Source organism: Perognathus longimembris, chromosome 20 (genome assembly GCF_023159225.1).
Source record: "Perognathus longimembris pacificus isolate PPM17 chromosome 20, ASM2315922v1, whole genome shotgun sequence".
NCBI classification, from domain to species: Eukaryota; Metazoa; Chordata; class Mammalia; order Rodentia; family Heteromyidae; genus Perognathus; species Perognathus longimembris.
Window position 1 is genome coordinate 25,967,401 of NC_063180.1, and position 19,039 is coordinate 25,986,439.

Sequence of the window (19,039 nt, forward strand, 5' to 3'; positions counted from 1 at the left end):
TACTCTTATTGTAGGTGTCCATTTTCACAGTCCTATTTTCCATTCTCTCAGTCTGTGAATGTCTTTGCACAGAAAGTGTTTCTTGTAGGGAACATATGGTTATAAAATTAATATAAATGTATACCCAGCAAGTCTGTCTTTTAACTAGATAATCTGGTTCATTTACACATGGGGGTGTTTATAAAGATTGTCATTTCACTGTCTTTCTACTAGTTGCCTTGGATAATTTGTTTCTATCCTGTTTCTTTTTCACTGTTTTCTGTACTATTGACTGCTGTTTACTATGTTAAGACTTGATTATTTCCTGTTTCTCTTTTTGGATATCTGTCCTACTTGGGTGATAGTTTTCTTCTTTTTTTTCCTATTCACATTTTTATGATGGTAGACATTTTTCTTCTGGATCTAGGAAAGGTGATGGTGAGTTCTGTCTGGGTCACCTCTCTTAGAAGGTGTTGGTGGTCAACTGGAAATAAGAGTCTCATGGACTTTTCTGCCTGGCCTAGCTTCGAACTGTGATCCCCAGACCTCAGGCACCTGAGTAGCTAGGCTTACAGGTGTGAGCCATGGGCACCTGGCTTTGTGTTCTTATTTCTTAAAGATTGTCTACATGGGCTGGGAATATGGCCTAATGGCAAGAGTGCTTGCCTCATATACATGAAGCCCTGGGTTCGATTCCCCAGCACCACATATATAGAAAATGGCCAGAAGTGGCGCTGTGGCTCAAGTGTCAGAGTGCTAGCCTTGAGCAAAAAGGAAGCCAGGGACAGTGCTCAGGCCCTGAGACCAAGGCCCAGGACTGGCAAAAAAAAAAAAAAAAAAGATTGTCTACATACAAGCAGAACTACGAGGTGTGTTTTCTTTTGCATCATCACTGTCCACAGCAAGGCGGTCATTGATGCATGGGCTCAGAGAAAATCGCTTGCAGCATTAGAGCTGGGTTATGACACAAGCTGTGACACACCTGTGGCCAGCAGGTGGAGCACACTGTACCCGTGGCCTTGAAACACAAGCAAATTCTTTCAGGTGATAATGTGTGCCAGGAATCTGGCATGTAAATAGGGTTACAGCAAACTCAATAATCTATAGCTGAGGGGTGAACGCAGGACTGTTTGTGGGTGCGGCGTCATCTTGAACCAGTTACTTCCAGGCTCAGGGTCTGTCTAGGGTTCTCGTTTTCTGGAAGCATCGACAGTCTGTAGCCCATCCTTTTTCCTACTGCACATGTGGCCACCTTTCATACTTGCTTTTGTGATAGGCTCCTCTCTTACCTGGTTGTCAGACCTGAAGCCCAGATAAGCACCCTTCCAAGGCTGCTAAGAGCAGAATTGCCCCAGAGCTCCCCTTCCACACTGACCCAGAGGACCAGCTGCACCTCCCAGAATCCTCAACATGAAGTCCAAAGTTCCACATGCATATCACCAGCCACGTATCCGTGTTTCAGAGTCACCATGGGGATAGTTACACTCTAAGAGGATGAAAATCCATGCTCTGTTCTCTACTGAGACATGCTCCTAATACTGAGTTTCGTATCTCAATGGGTGGAGCTTCTAAACCCAACTGCAAAAAACTCCACAAATCCTGGGTCACCTTGACACTCAACTTTTGGGTGTGCTTGTCCTGGGGCGTGTGTGTGTGTGTGTGTGTGTGTGTGTGTGTGTGTGTGTGTGTGTGTGTGCTTGTCCTGGGGCATGTGTGTGTGTGTGTGTGCTTGTCCTGGGGCTTGTGTTTGTGTGATTGTCCTGGAGCTTGTGTGTGTGTGTGCGTGTGTGCACTTGTTTGTCCTGGGGCTTATGTGTGTGTGTGTGTGCTTGTCCTGGGGCTTGTGTTTGTGTATGTGCTTGCCCTGGGGCTTGAGGGCTGCCCCTGAGCCTTTTTTTTTCCTCCAGGCTAGTGTTCTACCACTTGAGCCATAGCTCCTCTTCTGGATTTTTGGTGGTTAATTGGAGATCAGTCTCACTCTTTCCTGTCCAGCCTGGCTTTGAACTGTGGTGCTCAGATCTCAGCCTCCCGAGTAGCCAGGTTACAGCCATGAGCCAACAGTGCACAACTTCAAAATTTAGCAATAAACCACCAGCCATTAGTTCTGGGCCTGGGCTACATCACCAGGGACAAGAGATTTTGGCCCTTGCTAAGTGAAGAATATTGGAGAGTTCTGTACATATAGGACACTCACAGTGAGACTAGAGAGTAAACTACCACTGCCTAGAAAAATGCTGCCAACTTCTCTCCAGTCTTGGCTTAAATAACTGTATCAAGCACCCAAAGTGACCCTCATGTGTATACTTGGAAACCTAGTTTGTTATTGCCCTTAAAATAACTCCTAGAGCCTGTCATCCTAGCTACTCAGGAGGCTGAGATCTGAGGAACATGGTTTGAAGCTAGCCTGGGCAAGAAAGTCCATAACACTCTTTATCTCCAATTAACCACCAGAAAAATGGAAATAGTACTGTGGTTCAAAGTGGTAGAGCACTAGCTATGAGTGCAAAGGGACAGGCTGGGAATATGGCCTAGTGGTAAAGTATTCACCTTGTATACATGAAGCCCTGGGTTTGATTCCTCAGCACCACATACACAGAAAAAGCTGGAAGTGGCGCTATGACTCAAGTGGTAGAGTGCTAGCCTTGAGCAAATAGAAGCCAGGGACAGTGCTCAGGCCCTGAGTCCAAGCCCCAAGACTGACAAAAAGCAAAACAAAATAAATGATTATTGTACGCACTGTGTGCACGCACAGAGGTCCACAGGACGAGGGTTCTCAGAGCAGAGGGAAGAGGCCAGACCTGACAAGCTTCCTAGAAATGATTGGGTGTTTAAAGACTCAAAGAAATTTTTCTGGAAATAACTTAGAACTAAGGTTCTAATGGTTTGCTGAGATTAAACCAAGTTTATTGGAGTCCCGTTTCCACAGCTAGTGACCACACAGTGGTCCCCCTGGGAAGTGAGGAGTCATTCTCTGGTCTTCCCTCTTCCTATTCACTAATCACATCTAGCCAACAGCCTTTGTATTTCAAGCCAATTCTGTACTCTTTGTTCCTACTGCAACTTACCTGAGAGAAACGGGCTCCAACAGGCTGCAATTGTGTTTACCCGACTGTCTATGATCTACAGCATCACTCTAGAACAGGGCCTGGTACATGATCAAGGAAATAAAAGAATGAACAGTGAATAAACCAAGGGTCAAACGTAACAAAGTTCACGAGACAACCCAAGGAGCTGATAGATTGGCACACGGGAGCAACCAGTGGGGCGGGAAGGAAATGCAATGAACAGCTAGAGAGCAGGTCCCAGCCAGGACCGCAGCCCCACACCAGGGAAGAAGTGAAGGTGCAGGTGATTAACAGCTTCAAACACCTGAACCTTGTCACCGGGCTAGAAAAAGTCTGTGGTGACGTGGACACTGCGGTCGTGCCTCTCCAGAACTGCGTATGCCCAGCTTTCTTAGACACTGCTTAAATTTAGGGCTTGCAAGTAACCAATGGTAGGGAACTTACCTGCTATTTCTACCACCCCTCACCCCCATGATTAGAAAATTTACAAACAGATCTTACAAAACATCCAGCCATTCATGTTTGTGTGGCACACATATATCCAGTTATTTCACTGTACTGTTTACATGTTCACAAAATCGTTACATTGTTATTCCTTAATTGTTTATATTTAACACACATAACTGATTATATAAAAGTGCTATTAACAAAATACAAATGCAGTTTAATCAGTTTACAGCTGAATTTTTCAAAAAGCCCAATAAACGTCATGTACATTTAGGAAAGATCTTACCCCATATGTCATTTAGACTTTCTTTTTTTGCGGGGTGTGGGGGGTCAGTCATGGTGCTTGAACTTAGGGCCTGGGTGTTGCTGCTGAGCTCTTTTTGCTGAAGGCTAGTACTCTTCCCACTTTGAGTGGTGGTTAACTGGAGATAAGAGTCTCATGGATGTTCCTTTGAGCCATCATCCTCAGATCTCAGCCTTTTAAGTAGCTACGGTTATAGGTGTGAACCACCAGCACCGGGCTCAGGGCATTGTTTTTTTTCATTTGAATACATTTGTTATCCAAAAGATGTTTCATTTTATTGCTCAACAAAAGCTTATACACACATTTTCTACTGTACACGAATCAGTGCTCGAAAAACTGTTTTCCACAGGTCAAACATGTAAGTGCATTTCAACCTTCTTCAGGCCCAGAGGATTCTGGGAGGCTGGAGCCTCTCCAAGGGATTTTCGTCGGCCTTGGGATGGGGTGGCACCTCTACATGGCTAAAAGACAATGGTACTTGAGAGCCAATAACTCACAACTATGGGGAGAAGACCACCACCATGATGTCCCAAATCTATGTGCAAGTGACACGCACCCCCGCAGCTGTGCTTCTGCGGCTGGACTAAAGACCTTGTGTGGGCAGCCAGCCCCATGCTCCATGGCAGACTGAAGTAATCGCGTTCACCTGCTTGGAAGCTAGATGTCAAATTGGTGTTTTTGCTTTGTTTGAAGCAGTGTCACGCATGGCCTGACACCTGTCAGGAAGTCATTGCGGCGGAGGAATTATTTTTCTCCTCAAATCTTGTCTTCTGTTTCTTTTATGATCAACATGGCACTGCTCCCCAAAACAGAGATGATAGGCCAACAGTTACACCAAAAGTGAAGGAAATGCCTGTGTGAAGCTCCTTGGACTCTTTGTGTCCTGGTTTTTCAGATTCATACAGGTCACAGTGTGTATACAATGGCCATGAACCAGGCAGTTCTTCAGACACCCAGTGGCCACCTCATGTGGCCAAGCTGCTTCCAGAATCAATGTAGCGTGTTATAATCGACTGCCTCTTAGGTGACTTAGGTTTCAGTCACAAATTCTTGTAGTGTTTCACTGGAAGTCTTGGGTGGCAATCACACTTGGTAAGAAGGTGAAGAGGAGTTGCTCTCTGTCGCTGTGCTCTCCCTGAAGCACGCACCATCATCGTCCCACAAAAGTCCATCTTGTCATCAACAATCTAACTTCCTATATGCAGAACCAATCAGATATATGAAAAGCCAAAATTAAAGATGGAGGTTTCTGCATTATTAATGCAGAGACCAGGGCTATATGACCAGTGAGTCACTTGAAAGCTGGAAACCATACAAGTGTCACACAAGACCACAGCATGCATGAAGAAGCTAAGCCTATTCTAAGCCTCCAGAACAGCCAGCTCTGAATCCCTTTGGCCCTGCTGGGTTTCCCCCATCACATGATCACTCAATGAACAGACGAAAGGTAACCACTACCCACTATTGCCATTAGGGCCTAGGCTGCCACGGCAAGTCGGCAAGCTGCCCACTGTGCAGGCCGGCTCCAGGCAGTGGCTTCTGTAACAGTGTCTAGAATGTCAGCCTCACTCCACGCCAGAACCCACGGCACGTCTCACATATAGATATCATATAGAGGGGCTGGGGATATGGCCTAGTGGCAAGAGTGCTTGCCTCATATACATGAGGTCCTGGGTTCGATTCCCCAGCACCACATGGCCAGAAGTGGCGCTGTGGCTCATGTGGCAGAGTGCTATCTTTAAGCAAAAAGAAGCCAGGGATAGTGCTCAGGCCGAGTCCAAGCCTCAGGACTGGCCAAAAAAAAAAAAAAAAAAAAGACATCATATAGACATCCACAAGTATGAAGTCCATGTCAAACACTCCCGTGGTTCTACAGGACCAGGACCAGGCCCATTCCCTTCTATGCGGGTCTATTCCACGCAGGAACTTCCTGCTGGTAAGTGGGGAAGGAGGAAAGCCGACATACATATGTCATTACGAGGTGATGCTTTGCGTGTGGAGGACAGGAATGGTGAGCCAAGGTTCTCCTGCAGCAGTGTAGAGGCCTCTTCAGTGGCATGCGCAAAACTGTTCACACACTCAGCTTCTTACTGGATCATTTCCAGTGATGAACCAATGCCCACACCCTTCACACTCGCAGGCTACTTCCCAGCATGAGCCCCCACGTGTATTGAATGAGCTCTGTCATCTTTCCCACAATGGCCATGCTTATAGAAGTTCCCTTTTCTGGGCTGGGAATATGGACTAGTGGCAAGAGTGCTTGCCTCCTACACATGAAGCTTTCGGTTCGATTCCCCAGCACCACATATATGGAAAACGGCCAGAAGGGGCGCTGTGGCTCAGGTGGCAGAGTGCTAGCCTTGAGCGGGAAGAAGCCAGGGATGGTGCTCAGGCCCTGAGTCCAAGGCCCAGGACTGGCCAAAAAAAAAAAAAAAAAGGTCCCTTTTCTGCCTGGGGCTCTATCACTTGAGCCACAACTCCACTTCTGGCTTTGTGCTGGTTAATTAGAGATAAGAACCCCACATATCTTTCTGCCCAGGCTGGCTTTGAACCGTGATCCTCAGATCTCAGCCTCCTAAGTAGCTAGGATTGCAGGTGGGAATGGCCAGCACCGGGCCTTATGGGTTTGCTCTATGTTGTTTTACGGGCGCTGAACAATACTGGGTTCATACCAGAAAGGTTTATCACACCCACTGTATTCATACGGTTTCTCTCCCTCGTGAACTCTGTAGTGGCTGCTGATGTTAGCACGCCGAGTCAACGTTTTCCCGAAGTTTCTGCACTCATAAGCACCTTCTTTCATGTGTGCTCTCTGGTGCTCGGTGAGGTTGCTCCCTCGTTTGTAGGACTTGCCGCAGTCGGCACACACGTATGGCCTCTCCCCAGTGTGCACCCGCTGGTGCACAGTGAGGTCATAGCCCCGCTTGAAGGAGCGCCCGCACTCGGCGCACTCGTAAGGCCGCTCCACGTTGTGCACGCGCTGGTGGACGGAAAGGACGCTTCTTTCCTTAAATGACTTCCCGCAGATGCGGCACTGGTAGGGCCTCTCCCCCGTGTGGATCCGCTGGTGCACAGTGAGGACGCTCTTCTCCTTGAATGACTTGCCGCAGTAGGCGCACACGTATGGTCTCTCCCCCGTGTGGCCCCGCTGGTGCACGATGAGGCCGTTTCGTAGCTTAAAGGATTTCCCACACTCGCCACACTCATAAGGCCTCTCCCCAGTGTGGCCTCTCTGGTGCACAGTAAGTTCACCTCCTCGCTTGAAAGCCTTCCCACAGTACGTGCACACGTAGGGCCGCTCTCCGGTGTGCACTCGCTGGTGCACGATCAGGTCACCCCCTCGCTTGAAGGACTTCCCGCAGTCCCGGCACACGTAGGGCCGCTCCCCGGTGTGCACCCGCTGGTGCACGGTGAGGGCGTAGCCATCCTTAAAGCATTTCCCGCACTCCCCGCACTCGTAGGGCCGCTCCCCGGTGTGGATCCTCTGGTGCACAGAGAGGGCCGCTCGGCGCTGGAAGAACTTCCCACACTCCGTGCACCCGTACGGCCGCTCCCCAGTGTGGATCCTCTGGTGGATGTACAGGGCTGCTCGGCGCTTGAACAGCTTCCCACACTCGCTGCACCCATGGGTTCTTTCTCCCGGGTGGACTGTCGGAAATGGGACAAGTGAGTACGGAGTGTGAAATGGTCTCTCATATACGCTGTGCTCGTAAAGGTTTTCTCCGGGATATGCACTCAGGCTATGAAAAGCTGTATTTTCGTGGCCGGAAGCTTTTGTCCACTGGAAGAAGTCGTAATAAGTTCTCCCATAGTGAAATGCCTCCCACAGCTTGGCGTTGTGTGGGTTCTCACAACTGGGGATGATTGGGGGCGGCAGGAAGTGAGAAAACGCTGACAGGTCCTTCCAGAGGTCTTCAAATTGGAATCGCTGTCCTGACACAAGATAGTCAGTGTTTTCGTCAGGCATGGGCCCATCCACGCCCCATGCCACTGGCTCCTCTTCGCTCTGATGGTCTGGGTGCTGAGGAATGTCCGCACATGCCTCCAGCAGACACGGCTTTGGCACTGGCGGAAGAGCCAGGTATAAAATGTCTTTCAAGACGAGGACACAGATACTGCATGAGTGAGCCTTCTGGGTGGGTGGACTCGTCACGTGTGACCTTCCACCCACAGACACTTGGGGCACAGATGACTCTCGACCGTCTACTTCATGCCCACAACCTAAATCAGAGAAATGACAGTGAAATGCCCACGCCCGGTGGCGGGAGGGGGGTCCATAGAATTTTCTTGGTGGTGAGATCAATCCCAGGGCCTTGCTGGACATGCACACTACTACCAAGCTCCACAACCAACATCACAGGATTATTCTGAAGGTGGAAGGGTGGAGCCACAGAACTGGGCCTCCATGCACATGAGAACCTGGGCAGCACCCCACAAAGGGCACAGGAGTGAGCTGGGAAGAGACACAGGGAAGAGACACAGGGCTTGAACCTCTCCCCCACGGGAATGGCTGCTGTGACATCCCCTGAGCTCACCACAGCGTCTTTCTTGGAACAGCTGAGCCGCGGGCAGGAAGGACAGATCAGGCCCAGGACAGTAAAGCCACTCAGGCTGCATTTGAAAACAACCCAGGAGACACACATGGCTCCAGGCCCATTAGGTGTGCGTTAGTGTAGAGAACGGTGCAGAGGCCGGTGGAATGCACTCATGAAGCATGGATTATAGAAAGGAGGGGCATCCAGGGGGGCAGAGTGCAGATGGCAGACAAGCATGGAAGCACTGGCCCTAGAAATGCTAAGGACATAGGGCAGATTCCTGGGAGGATGGAAACCAAGACAGCAGTCCCTGTCCCCAGGCCTTCTCCTAGGACCAGGCCCTACTGAGAACTTCTCGTTCTCAGGATTCCCCTAACCCCCAGCTGAAGGGCTCATGAGTACACGCATGAAGCTCCCAGGCTGAGATGCCCTGCACACAGCACACAGGCAGAAATACAGCAGTACAAAGACAACCAAGAGCAGGGGCTGGCCCACGTGGGTGCCCATCACTGCGGTGCCAGGAGTCAACGCATGAAGAATAAAAGGACAGAAAGCGGGCAAAAGGTGCTGTGCATCCTGAGGGCCACCCAGCCAGGGGAGCAAGGATGAGGTGAAACCCTCCAGGCTGAGTGCCACATAACTTCCTGCTGAATCGGTGCTGGCAGTCACTACAGCATTTGGCATTACAGCCGCTTGGGGGAGAGCACATAGCCATAGACACAGCATACATGCCCAAAATGAGAAGTTAGCAGAGCCTACAGACCAGCGGAGGAGGCAGGGTTGACATTAGGGAGATGAGGGTGATTGGACACCAGGATGGGTGGGCACAGCCATCTTACCTACGGAGGACACAAGGGCAAAGGTCTCCAGCATCACACTGAGGTACAGGTGCCTCTGGTCTTCATTAAGGAACCCCCACTCCTCCGGGGAGAAGGAAAAGACCACATCCTCAAAGGTCACACAGGCCTGCTGTGGTTGGAAGAAAATTTCCCATCATCAGCTTCTCTCCTAGGATTCCCGGCGGATACGCCCATCCTCATCTCAGGGAAGACACCAGGACCCATTTGCTCCCACAGCACTCACAGGGTGGTCAGCAGAGACACCACTTCAAGTGTGGCACTGGCTGGCACAGCTGTCTCCACTTGTCAAAGCCGCCCCCGTCCCCACCCCCATGTGTGGTAACCTTGGCCATAACATGTTGGCTTACCTTTCACCTTTGGGTCACCAAGAGTAAGGCCACCATGTCCCAGGCATTGTCTGGTCTGGGTGCATATCACACTTTGCACACTTCCACAGCTATTTCCACTTTCTGCCCACCCATCTCGGTCTATACTACCCAGAGTGTGCGGGTGACACCACCCTGCAGATCACCTTGGCTGGTCATTCCTCAAATCAACCTGACATTGAGGGCTGTGTGTGGATCCCAGAGCCCCCAGCCCTGGCTGGTAATGGTGCCCTGAGGGGCCCTGACCAGGCCCCTGCCCTCCTCACCTGTCTGCTGCCTCCCACAAGTGACCCCCAGAAAGACTGCACATGCCCCTACTCTTATATGTCACCTTGGAGCTCCTCAGACCTCTCAAGGGTGACACAGAATTTTGGAGTGAACAAAAGGCTCCGGGCTGGGGAGATCCGCACCGGCCCTGGACCTCATGTGAGACGGGGGGAAGGGGTGTAACCTGCACAGGTCCCGCTCCTCCTCGAGTGGGTCTGCGGGTGGGTGGGGGAACAACACATGTGCACAGGCCCGGGCCCTCCTCGCGTGGGACTTGGGGGGGAGGGACCTGCAGAGGCCTGGGTCGTCAGCACGTGGGACTGGTGTGTGGGGGACCCGCACAGGCGTGGGTTCTTCTCGCGTGGGACTTGGCGGGGGGAGACCTTGCACAGGCCCGGGTGTTCCTCTCGGGGGTGAGGATAACCGCACATTCCCGGGTCCTCACGTGGGTCGGGAGGGGACCCCGCGCAGGCCCGAGTTTTCCTCGCATGGGTGAAGGGAGGGGACCCACGCAGGCCCAGGTTCTTGTAGCAGAACTCCGCACTGATCCCGCACCCCGGGGCGGAGTCACCCCCCCCCCCAGGACGTCACAGCCCTGCTCTGCGGCCCCGGCGGGGGCGCTCCCCGAGACCCGCACAGGGACTTGGATAGCGGCGCTCGCAGAGGCCCAAGCTGACCTCCAAGGCTCGGGTGGGGAGGCCCGGAGGCCGGGACGCTCACCTGAGCGGCGTCCCCTAGCGCCGCCATTAGGGTCGCGGGCCCGGCGGGGCTCGGACGTCACCGGGTCTCCGTCCCTCAGAACCGCGGCCGCGCGCGGGTGCGGACGACGGGCCGCGACCCCCTCTGCGCGCCCGCCTCAGGTAAACCGCGATCCCACCCCCCCATAGACCCACACGTTGAACAGCCAAACCCGCGCTGCCGGAAGTCCCGTCTCAACTTCGTGCCGTGAGGCCGGAAGTGAGTCTGCTCCAAACACTGATTGGCCTCGCCTCAGCCCTGTGAGAACAGGGCTTTCTGGGTAATGTAGTTCCTACAGTCCCAAGGTAGAGCGCCGCGGGTTGGATCTGGAAAGACTGGAGGCTCCACTGGGGACCCGGGCGATGCCTAGCCAAATGATCCCTCATGCGATCTCTCTGATGGAGAGAAACGGTAGGTCTACCCGTAGAGGATTTCCCCACATTCTCTGTATTCAGGAGGCCTCTCTCCAGTGTGTACTCTCTGGTGTGCACTCAGGGATTTGTTTTCCTTAGAGGATTTCCCACACTGCACTCAAATGGCCTTTCTCCTGTGTGGACTCCCTAGTGAGAAGTAAAGGCATGGCTTAAAGGATTTTCCATATACTGCATATTTGTACATTTCTCTGTATATTTCTCCAGTATGGTGTCACTGGTGTATAGTAAAACCAGTTTTTCTTTGAAAGGATTTCCCACAATCTGTACACAGATACGGCCTTTCTCCAGTATGGATCCCTATGTATTTATTATGTCACATTCTCTACATTCATAAGTTCTCCAGTGTGTCCTCCTGGTGTATACTAACTTTTTTGCTTAAAGGATTCCCCCCCCCCCCCCGCCCCCCCCCACATACTATGTATCCATAAGGCTATTCTCCAGTGAAGTTTTTCTGGTAAATAGTAGATAAACTGTTTCCCAAGGATTTCCTACAATCCATACACCCAAGAGACCTTTCTCCAGTGTGTACTCTTATCATATGGACTAAAGCCACTTCTACACATACAGGCTTTCCTCCAGTGTGGATTCTTAAGGATTTAGCAAGTCCACGACCACACAATGTGTGGACACTGCCCATGACTCCCAGCCTTTCTACTCAGGTCACCTTCACCCAGACCCAAGCTGTAAAAGTTTTTCTAGAAGCAGGCAACATAACCAAGAGCCTTACTTGTTGGAAGTTTTGCCCCACCTTAATGCCTTTGAACTGGAAATGACTGCATTGGTTCCATTTCATTCCTTCCTCCCAGTGCCTTCTGGGCAATGTAGTTTTCTTAGTTCCTTGGGCAAATGTGGGTGCCTCTATCTGCATCATCTGAAACAAAGGCCAGGAGGCTTCTTCTATCAGCCACACTGCTGCAAATCCCTCCTTCCTATTCTTTCCTTAGTCAAAATCATTTTCTCATCTTTTACCCACTGGTTCCACAAGAGGACTGACAGGGACCCATGACTGGTGCCAAGGACAGCAGCTCATAGAGGTTAGCAGGGGAACAGACTTGGGCAGGACTGAGGAGCTGAACCCTTAGGATGCAGTTGGAGGCCTCTTGGAATCCTGTGATGTACTTCCTGAGCTAGGTTTTAGCACATGGCCCCTGAGGCCACCTATGGGAACAGCCTGATAAGACTCCTTTTTAGGTATTTCATCTTACATAGTGTTTTTCCCCCACTTTAGACAGTTATGTTGCATAGTTTTAGTTACATAAGATACACATTGGGTAAATTTCTTCTCCTGTACACAATCTACTCTAGTCAATTTTCTCTTGGTATCAGTCTCTTCCACCTTTCCCACTTCCTATCACAGGGTTTTTCTGGATCCATGGGTTTGAAGTCTGGGCCTGGGCACTGTCCTAAACTTTTGTACTTAAGGCTAGCACTCTGCCACTTGAGCCATGCCTCTACATCTGGCTTTTTCTGTGATTAATTGGAGACCAGTCTTAGGGACTTTCCTGCCTCTGTGGGCTTCAAACCTCAATCCTCAGATCTCAGCCTCCCAAGCCCAAGTAGCTAGGATTACAGGCATGAGCCACCAGTACCTAGCTTCATTGTTCTATTTTCATACATACCAACTGTACAATTTGTCACATGGATTCTCTGATGTATAGTAAGAGAACTGCTTTGCGTAAAGCATTCCCCACATTTTCTACACTCCTAAGTCCTTTCTCCAGTGTACATTCTCGTGTGAACTAAAGCTGCTTCTGTGCTTAAATGACTTTCCACAATCTACATTCAAAAGGTCTTTCTCGGGCTGGGAATATGGCCTAGTGGTAGAGTGCTTGCCTCACATACATGAAGCCCTGGGTTCGATTCCCAAGCACCACACATATAGAAAAGGCCAGAAGTGGTGTTGTGGCTCAAGTGGCAGAGTGCTAGCCTTGAGCAAAAAGAAGCCAGGGACAGTGCTCAGGCCCTGAGTCCAAGGCTCAGGACTGGCAAAAAAACCAAAACAAAGAAACAAACAAACAAAAAAAACCCAAAAGGTCTTTCTCCAGTGTGACCTCTCAAATGTGTATTAAGGCAACTTTTTTTCTGAAAGGCTTCACATATTGTGCATGCATAAGGCCTTTCTCCATTGTGGATTCTCTGGTGTGCAGTAAGAGAACTGTTTTACTTAAAGTACTTCTCACATTCTCTATACTTATAAGGCCTTTTTTTTTTTAAATTGGGTTTGTTACTGTATATATTTCACAGCACACATTTTAACTTTTTTTTTTAAATTGGAAACATTCTACTGTGTTTTATTTAAACAATGCAAATAGTAAACAATTCTTCACAGACATGGAAAATTCCAACATTTAAACTCAACCATACATTTTAACTTTCAAATGATGAAAATTATCATTCTACTCTACGTAGCTTACGAAGTCTATACTCATAAGACCTTTCTTCAGTGTGCACTCTCTTGTGTGAAATAAAGGCACCTCTATGCTTAAATGACTTCCCACAATTGTCACACTCATAACGTCTTTTTGCAGTGTGGCATCGCAAGTGGATGTTAAAGCTAGTTTTGTGTTTAAAGCATTTCCCACAATCTTTACACTCATAAGGCCTTTCTCCAGTATGGTTTCTCATGTGCACAGTAAGGACATTTCTTTTCTTAAAGGCTTTTCCACAAACACTACACGCATAAGGCCTTTCTCCAGTATGTACTCTCTGATGTGTAGTAAGGACACTTTTACATTTAAATGATTTCCCACATTCTCTGCACTCATAAGGCCTTTCTCCAGTATGGTTTCTCATGTGCACAGTAAGGACATTTCTTTTCTTAAAGGCTTTTCCACAAACACTACACGCATAAGGCCTTTCTCCAGTATGTACTCTCTGATGTATAGTAAGGACACTTTTACATTTAAATGATTTCCCACATTCTCTACACTCATAAGGCCTTTCTCCAGTATGGCTTCTCATGTGCACAGTAAGGACATTTCTTTTCTTAAAGGCTTTTCCACAAACACTACACGCATAAGGCCTTTCTCCAGTGTGTACTCTCTGATGTGTAGTAAGGACACCTTTACATTTAAATGATTTCCCACATTCTCTACATTCATAAGGCCTTTCTCCAGTGTGGCTTCTGTGGTGTACATTAAGTGTAGTTTTTCTCTTAAATGATTTCCCACATTCGGTGCACACATAAGGTCTTTCTTCAGTGTGGTCTTTCAAGTGCAAATTAAGGGCACTTTTACGTGTAAAGGATTTCCCACATTCTCTAAACTGATAAGGCCTTTCTCCAGTGTGGTTTCTCTGGTGTTCAGTAAGAGATCTTCTTTCCTTAAAGGACTTTCCACATTCCTTACACTCATATTGCTTTTCTCTAGTCTGACCACTCTGGCGCTGAGCAAGTGAGTGATTATCAAGGCACAATGGCTTACTCTTGGTAGGCTCACAGACATTGTTCCCCATGTTGTGTCTTAGGTTATAAATAGGCATCTTTTTGTGGATAGGAGCTTTGCTGCACACAAACGATTTGCAGTAGCTTTCTGTACCATTTGGTGCCTCTCCAAACTCACAGCTGTTTGTCTCCTCACCATTAAGGATGGTGAGGAGGGGCTGAAATTCAGAAAAAGATGGGAAATTCTCCCAAAGGTTGTTACTACTGAAGTAGTTCTCTGACACAAAAAACTCATAGCTTTTCCACAGTGAGGTCCCAGCTGTGTCCTTCTTAAAAGGTTTCTTGGCACTGAGAAGCCTCTGGTGCTTGGAAAGGCTTGCACACGCCCCATCCCAGGACAGCTTCTGCACACATGGAACAGCCCGGCACAAAATGTCTTTCAAGACTGAAGCACAGACAACACAGGGACAAGCCCTCAGGTTGGAATCATCTGCCGCTGGAGTCCTGGAGAGTGACACACCTGCCACAGAACCACTGTGCCCACAGGCCTCCTTACGGCCTACTCTGTGTCCACAACCTGAAATCACAAAGACAGCCATGAAATGCAGGTAGACTACAGTGGGACAAAGAAAAGAGCTGGAGTTCTTGTGGTGCTGGGATCACCCCCAGGGACTTGGACGTGAGAGGCATGCACTATGGCACTAAGCCACACCCCAACACCAAAGAACGGTGTGATGCAGAAGTGGGGTTCCATGTGCAGAAGGGGTTGCTTCCCAAAGATGTACTTCGAAAGACTGAAAATCCAGAAAACTAAACCAACATAGGACACGAAGACTAACTGGAACAGAGAGGCAAAACTTACGATCAGCAGCCTTCGGTATTGCCACTTCATGGTATTGTTTTCTTCACCTATTATGAGACCCCCAAAACTCAATACTCAATTTTCTTCAAAGAACCACCAATGGGTAACAAGCACACACTGTGCAGCATAGTGCTTGAGGCCAAGTGGGGGAAAACAACTAGAACTCCATATTGATATTTCTTTGTATATGTGCACACTGCAAAACACCTCTAGTTTTGGGTTGGTGTTGAAGACAATTTCAGAAAGTTCATTGGATTGGAGCTCTTGGTGTATATGGACAAGAAAGGTAGGGCACAGGGAGCGTCGAGAGGCACTCGTGTGTGTGTGTGTGTGTGTGTGTGTGAATATTATAGATAGGGTTTTTCCAATGGCTGTTGAACTAAAATCACTAGCACACAGGACAGATCCTGTCCTATAAGACAACAGCTGAGATGTCATCACTTCCCCCAAACTCCCCTCAATGTATCCAAGCATCTGTTTATGTCAATCCTATGAAGCAGCCAGGATTTTTCCTAACTGCTCATGCAGCTTGGGAGGGAGTAGGAGCCTCTCTTCTAGAGAAAGACAAAGCAAGTGAGTCCTACACACTGGCCTGAGCCACTCAGCAGAAAAGAGCCAGAAGGAAAAGAAATAGCAATACAAAAAAAGACTGGAAGGACAGCCAAGCAGCAGTCACAACAGTGCTGAGACAGAGAGAGAGAGAGAGAGAGAGAGAGAGAGAGAGAGAGAGAGAGAGAGAGAGAGAGAGACAGAGACAGAGAGGCAGAGAGAGAGAGAGAGAGAGAAAGCACACTGTGAGAAAGTGTCAGAGGTAAGAAGGGGACAAAACTGGATTCAAAGGTGTGACTGAAGTAAACTGTCTGTCACCCAGTTGGGTTGAGCGTAAAGAAGGGGGGAAACATCAAGATGGCTGTCAGGAATCTTTCTCCCCAGTCCATGCAGGGGATGGTTAAAGAAGTACCACTGGAGCTGCTTGACCCAACTCAGCAACAGCAAGCACAGCACACATCAAACAAGTGGACTAGCTACAGAAGAGGCAAAGCTGCCTGTGAAGACAGAGGAAGTCAAGAGACCAGGGCAGTGATAGGTGTGATGATCTTACCTATGGAAGTTCTAAGTGCAAAGGTTTCCAGCATCACACTGAGGTACAGGTGCCTCTGAGCCACATTAAGGAACTTCCACTCCTCAGGGGAGAAGCAAATGACCACATCCTGGAATGTCCCACACATCAGCTACAGTCAGAACAGAACATTCCATCATTAGACTCTGTGCTAGTACTGACTGCAGTTTGAGGAAACCCAGTACTTCACATTCATCCTCTGTGTCACATTTGCCAGCTCAGAGAAGATTCTAGATCCCACGGCTACCAATGTCCACTTTCTTCTTGAGTTCTCATGCTTTCTTCCCACCTATGGACAGGCAAGTGAGCACAGAGATACAAGCTAAGGTCTGTGGCTAGCATGTAGAGCTGTATCCATTCCCATCACACAAATGTACTCAGGCCTTCCATGTGGTACTCTTATACACAACCAAATATGGGTTCACTTTTCACCTTCATGTTACAAAAGTCCACAGGACCACCATTTCAAATGCTCTCTCCAGAAGCACATCACTGTTTGGACCAAACCTCTCTCTTACACAGTCTGCCAGATATTTTCAATTCTCAGAGCTAAGTGAGGCCCTCTGCCCTCCCTGCTCTTCTCAACCCCCAATCTGCCAGCAGAACACAGCCTCTCCATGCCACAGGCAGGCCACACACTGCTGTGGAGGAGGCTGCTTGCCATACTAGCTGTCTGTGGTTACCAAACTCAACTGGGGCTCCCCACTAATGGTGCACCCGATGCCTCTCAACAGTCACACCTCTTTAACCTAGTAACCTCCCTTCCAAACAAGGCTACAATAGCCAGCCCCTACAGGCAAGTGGGTCCACCCCTAAACTTACCCAGTCTGAATGAAACCTAGCAATCACAGCAAGGCTTACAGGAAAATTATGGGGAAATTTTCATCAGGTGACAGATCTATCATCCTACAACCATCACTCCCAGGCTCACAGTCCATCTCATTCTCTTCCTTCTTTGCAAACACTGGCAACCCACCTGACCATCCTCTCTCTTACAGGTTCATGGCTCTCAGACACATGGAGTTATGATGGGCCACATGCCCACAGTAAACCCCAAATGGCCACCCTCACCTTTAAAGGCTGCTAAGAACACAATGACCTCAAGATTTGGATTCCCCTTCCTTACTGCAGGCCAGAGAAGCACAGATACACCCTAGAACAAACTGTAGCCACTACCTGTTGCACACACATCTCCAGACTTTTTATTACAGGGCTGCCCTCTTCCTGTCTTCATTAATGCTTCTTTGGAACATTCAGACTCTTAAGATGGAGAAAATCCAAGTTTTTGATGACTCCACTGAAAGCTCTTCTACTACTGGCTTTGTCATCCCAGTGGGTGGAGCGTCTAATCCCAACCGCAAAAACCCCAGAGAGTGTTGGGGTATCATCTTTCTCTTTTATCCTCAGAGTCAGCATCTGGGCTGTGGGCCACTGCCCACAGAGGCCAGTTCCTATTGACATGAGAATGAACTTCAACTTCTGCTAAGAATTAGCCAGAAACCACCCGATATTTTGTAGACTCGGTTTCCAGCCCCAAGCATTTCCACCCACCCACTGTCCCTCCAAGAGCCCTTCGGACCCCTCCCGGCCCAGGGTCTCCCCTCTCTCCACAAGCCACAGGACAGAGCACAGAACGGACCACAGGACTCGGGTCACAGGGCGGGCCATAGGCGGGATCACAGGGTGGACCACAGGGGCGTAGACGCTGAGGCGTCACTCAGGGCTCCCCAGAGAGCCAAGCACTAGGGACCCGAACCACAGCGGCTCACGGGGGTCCAAACCGGTCTCGCTCTCTCCGCGGGGAGGGCCGGAGGCCGGACTACTCACCTGAGCCGCGTCTCTCGGCATGGGGGCTGCCATTGGAGTCCTGGGCCCGGCGGAGCCCTGGGCGCGGCTGTTCTGAACGTCACCGGGTCTCTGTCCCTCAGAACCGCGGCTGAGGTCGGGCCCGCGATTTCCCTCTTTCCGGGAAGTTCCCATCACCTCCCACTCGCTCCACGCACCGAAAACAGACAAACCGCCAGGAAACCAGCGCCAAACGTGGGCAGCAAGAAATCCCGCCCTACCCAACTCTTACCCACTGAAAATACGTGTCATTCCACTGCTCATTGGCTCCACCGCTTTCTGTTTGAGAGCAGTGCTTTCTGGGTAATGTAGTTCCCGCAGGTCCGTGGCTGTGGGCCTGTAACAGGATCCAAGCAGACCCAGCCGGACACTGAAATATGGCTTCCTCCCTTCCCCTCCACTCATGCTAGCGGGTTTCTGTTACCTTAGCCCTGCACGTTCCTGTTCTCTCTTCTGAATCCTTCTTTAGTCATAAGCTTGGGCGACCCCTGCAAGAGGAATGTTAGGGACCCAAGTGAGTTCCCTGTGGTTAGTGGGAAAATCTTCAAAAAAAAAAAAAAAAAAAAAAAAAGACCAAAAAGGAGACAGTTTGGGGAAAAAAGTTGTTGAAATCAACGAGGTCATTTGTGCCAGTCCTTCCACAAAGTGGAAGATTTAAGAGGGGTTCTTCTACACATATGGCTATCTAACTTTAAAGTCCTTCCAAGAATCTCTTATGAAAGGCAAACTAATATTTTTGGTGAAGGCTTTTTTTTTGAGAAAAGGATCTCACAAACAACATTAGAGTCCACCTGGAAAACCCCTCAAGAGAACCACAGGAAACAGTTAAGTACCAA

At 49.3% G+C, this 19,039-nt stretch overlaps 2 protein-coding genes and 1 long non-coding RNA gene across 6 annotated transcripts; 1 reads left to right on the forward strand and 2 right to left on the reverse strand.

The window, feature by feature from the left end:
* Positions 1-6,280: 6,280 nt before the first annotated feature.
* On the reverse strand, positions 6,281-10,710 carry LOC125338759 (zinc finger protein 551-like). Of its 3 annotated transcripts, none has more exons than XM_048329741.1 (3): positions 10,543-10,710; positions 9,170-9,296; positions 6,281-8,016 (listed from the first exon to the last, which is right to left on the reverse strand). In XM_048329741.1, exons 1-3 carry the CDS (start codon positions 10,567-10,569, stop codon positions 6,437-6,439), a joined length of 1,734 nt encoding a protein of 577 aa, XP_048185698.1. In that variant the 5' UTR covers positions 10,570-10,710; the 3' UTR covers positions 6,281-6,436. The 3 variants fall into 3 exon arrangements, with proteins under 3 accessions (XP_048185698.1, XP_048185700.1, XP_048185699.1); XM_048329743.1 differs by lacking the exon at positions 10,543-10,710 and adding an exon at positions 9,538-9,656; XM_048329742.1 differs by lacking the exon at positions 10,543-10,710 and adding an exon at positions 9,434-9,552 and having other exon boundaries at positions 9,170-9,397.
* Positions 10,711-12,532: 1,822 nt separating this feature from the next.
* On the forward strand, positions 12,533-13,198 carry LOC125338711. Its single transcript, XR_007208353.1, has 2 exons — positions 12,533-12,783; positions 13,028-13,198. It is a non-coding gene; the product is annotated as an uncharacterized LOC125338711 (long non-coding RNA).
* Positions 13,199-13,206: 8 nt separating this feature from the next.
* Positions 13,207-18,415, reverse strand: LOC125338710 (zinc finger protein 211-like). 2 transcript variants are annotated; one of them, XM_048329668.1, is made up of 5 exons: positions 18,186-18,415; positions 16,341-16,470; positions 14,099-14,953; positions 13,354-13,930; positions 13,207-13,238 (listed from the first exon to the last, which is right to left on the reverse strand). In XM_048329668.1, exons 1-4 carry the CDS (start codon positions 18,336-18,338, stop codon positions 13,386-13,388), a joined length of 1,683 nt encoding a protein of 560 aa, XP_048185625.1. In that variant the 5' UTR covers positions 18,339-18,415; the 3' UTR covers positions 13,207-13,238; positions 13,354-13,385. The 2 variants fall into 2 exon arrangements, with proteins under 2 accessions (XP_048185625.1, XP_048185623.1); XM_048329666.1 differs by lacking the exon at positions 13,207-13,238 and having other exon boundaries at positions 13,267-14,953.
* Positions 18,416-19,039: the final 624 nt, after the last annotated feature.

Coding starts and splice junctions, on each gene's coding strand:
- LOC125338710 (XM_048329666.1), bottom strand. CDS start 18,338: ATGGGAACTTCCCGGAAAGAGGGAAATCGCGGGCCCGACCTCAGCCGC. Junction 16,471..18,185: donor TGCCGAGAGACGCGGCTCAG/GTGAGTAGTCCG, acceptor TTCTGACTGTAG/CTGATGTGTGGGACATTCCA. Junction 14,954..16,340: donor TGCACTTAGAACTTCCATAG/GTAAGATCATCA, acceptor TTGTGATTTCAG/GTTGTGGACACAGAGTAGGC.
- LOC125338759 (XM_048329741.1), bottom strand. CDS start 10,569: ATGGCGGCGCTAGGGGACGCCGCTCAG. Junction 9,297..10,542: donor CGCTAGGGGACGCCGCTCAG/GTGAGCGTCCCG, acceptor CAACCACAGCAG/GCCTGTGTGACCTTTGAGGA. Junction 8,017..9,169: donor TGCCCTTGTGTCCTCCGTAG/GTAAGATGGCTG, acceptor TCTCTGATTTAG/GTTGTGGGCATGAAGTAGAC.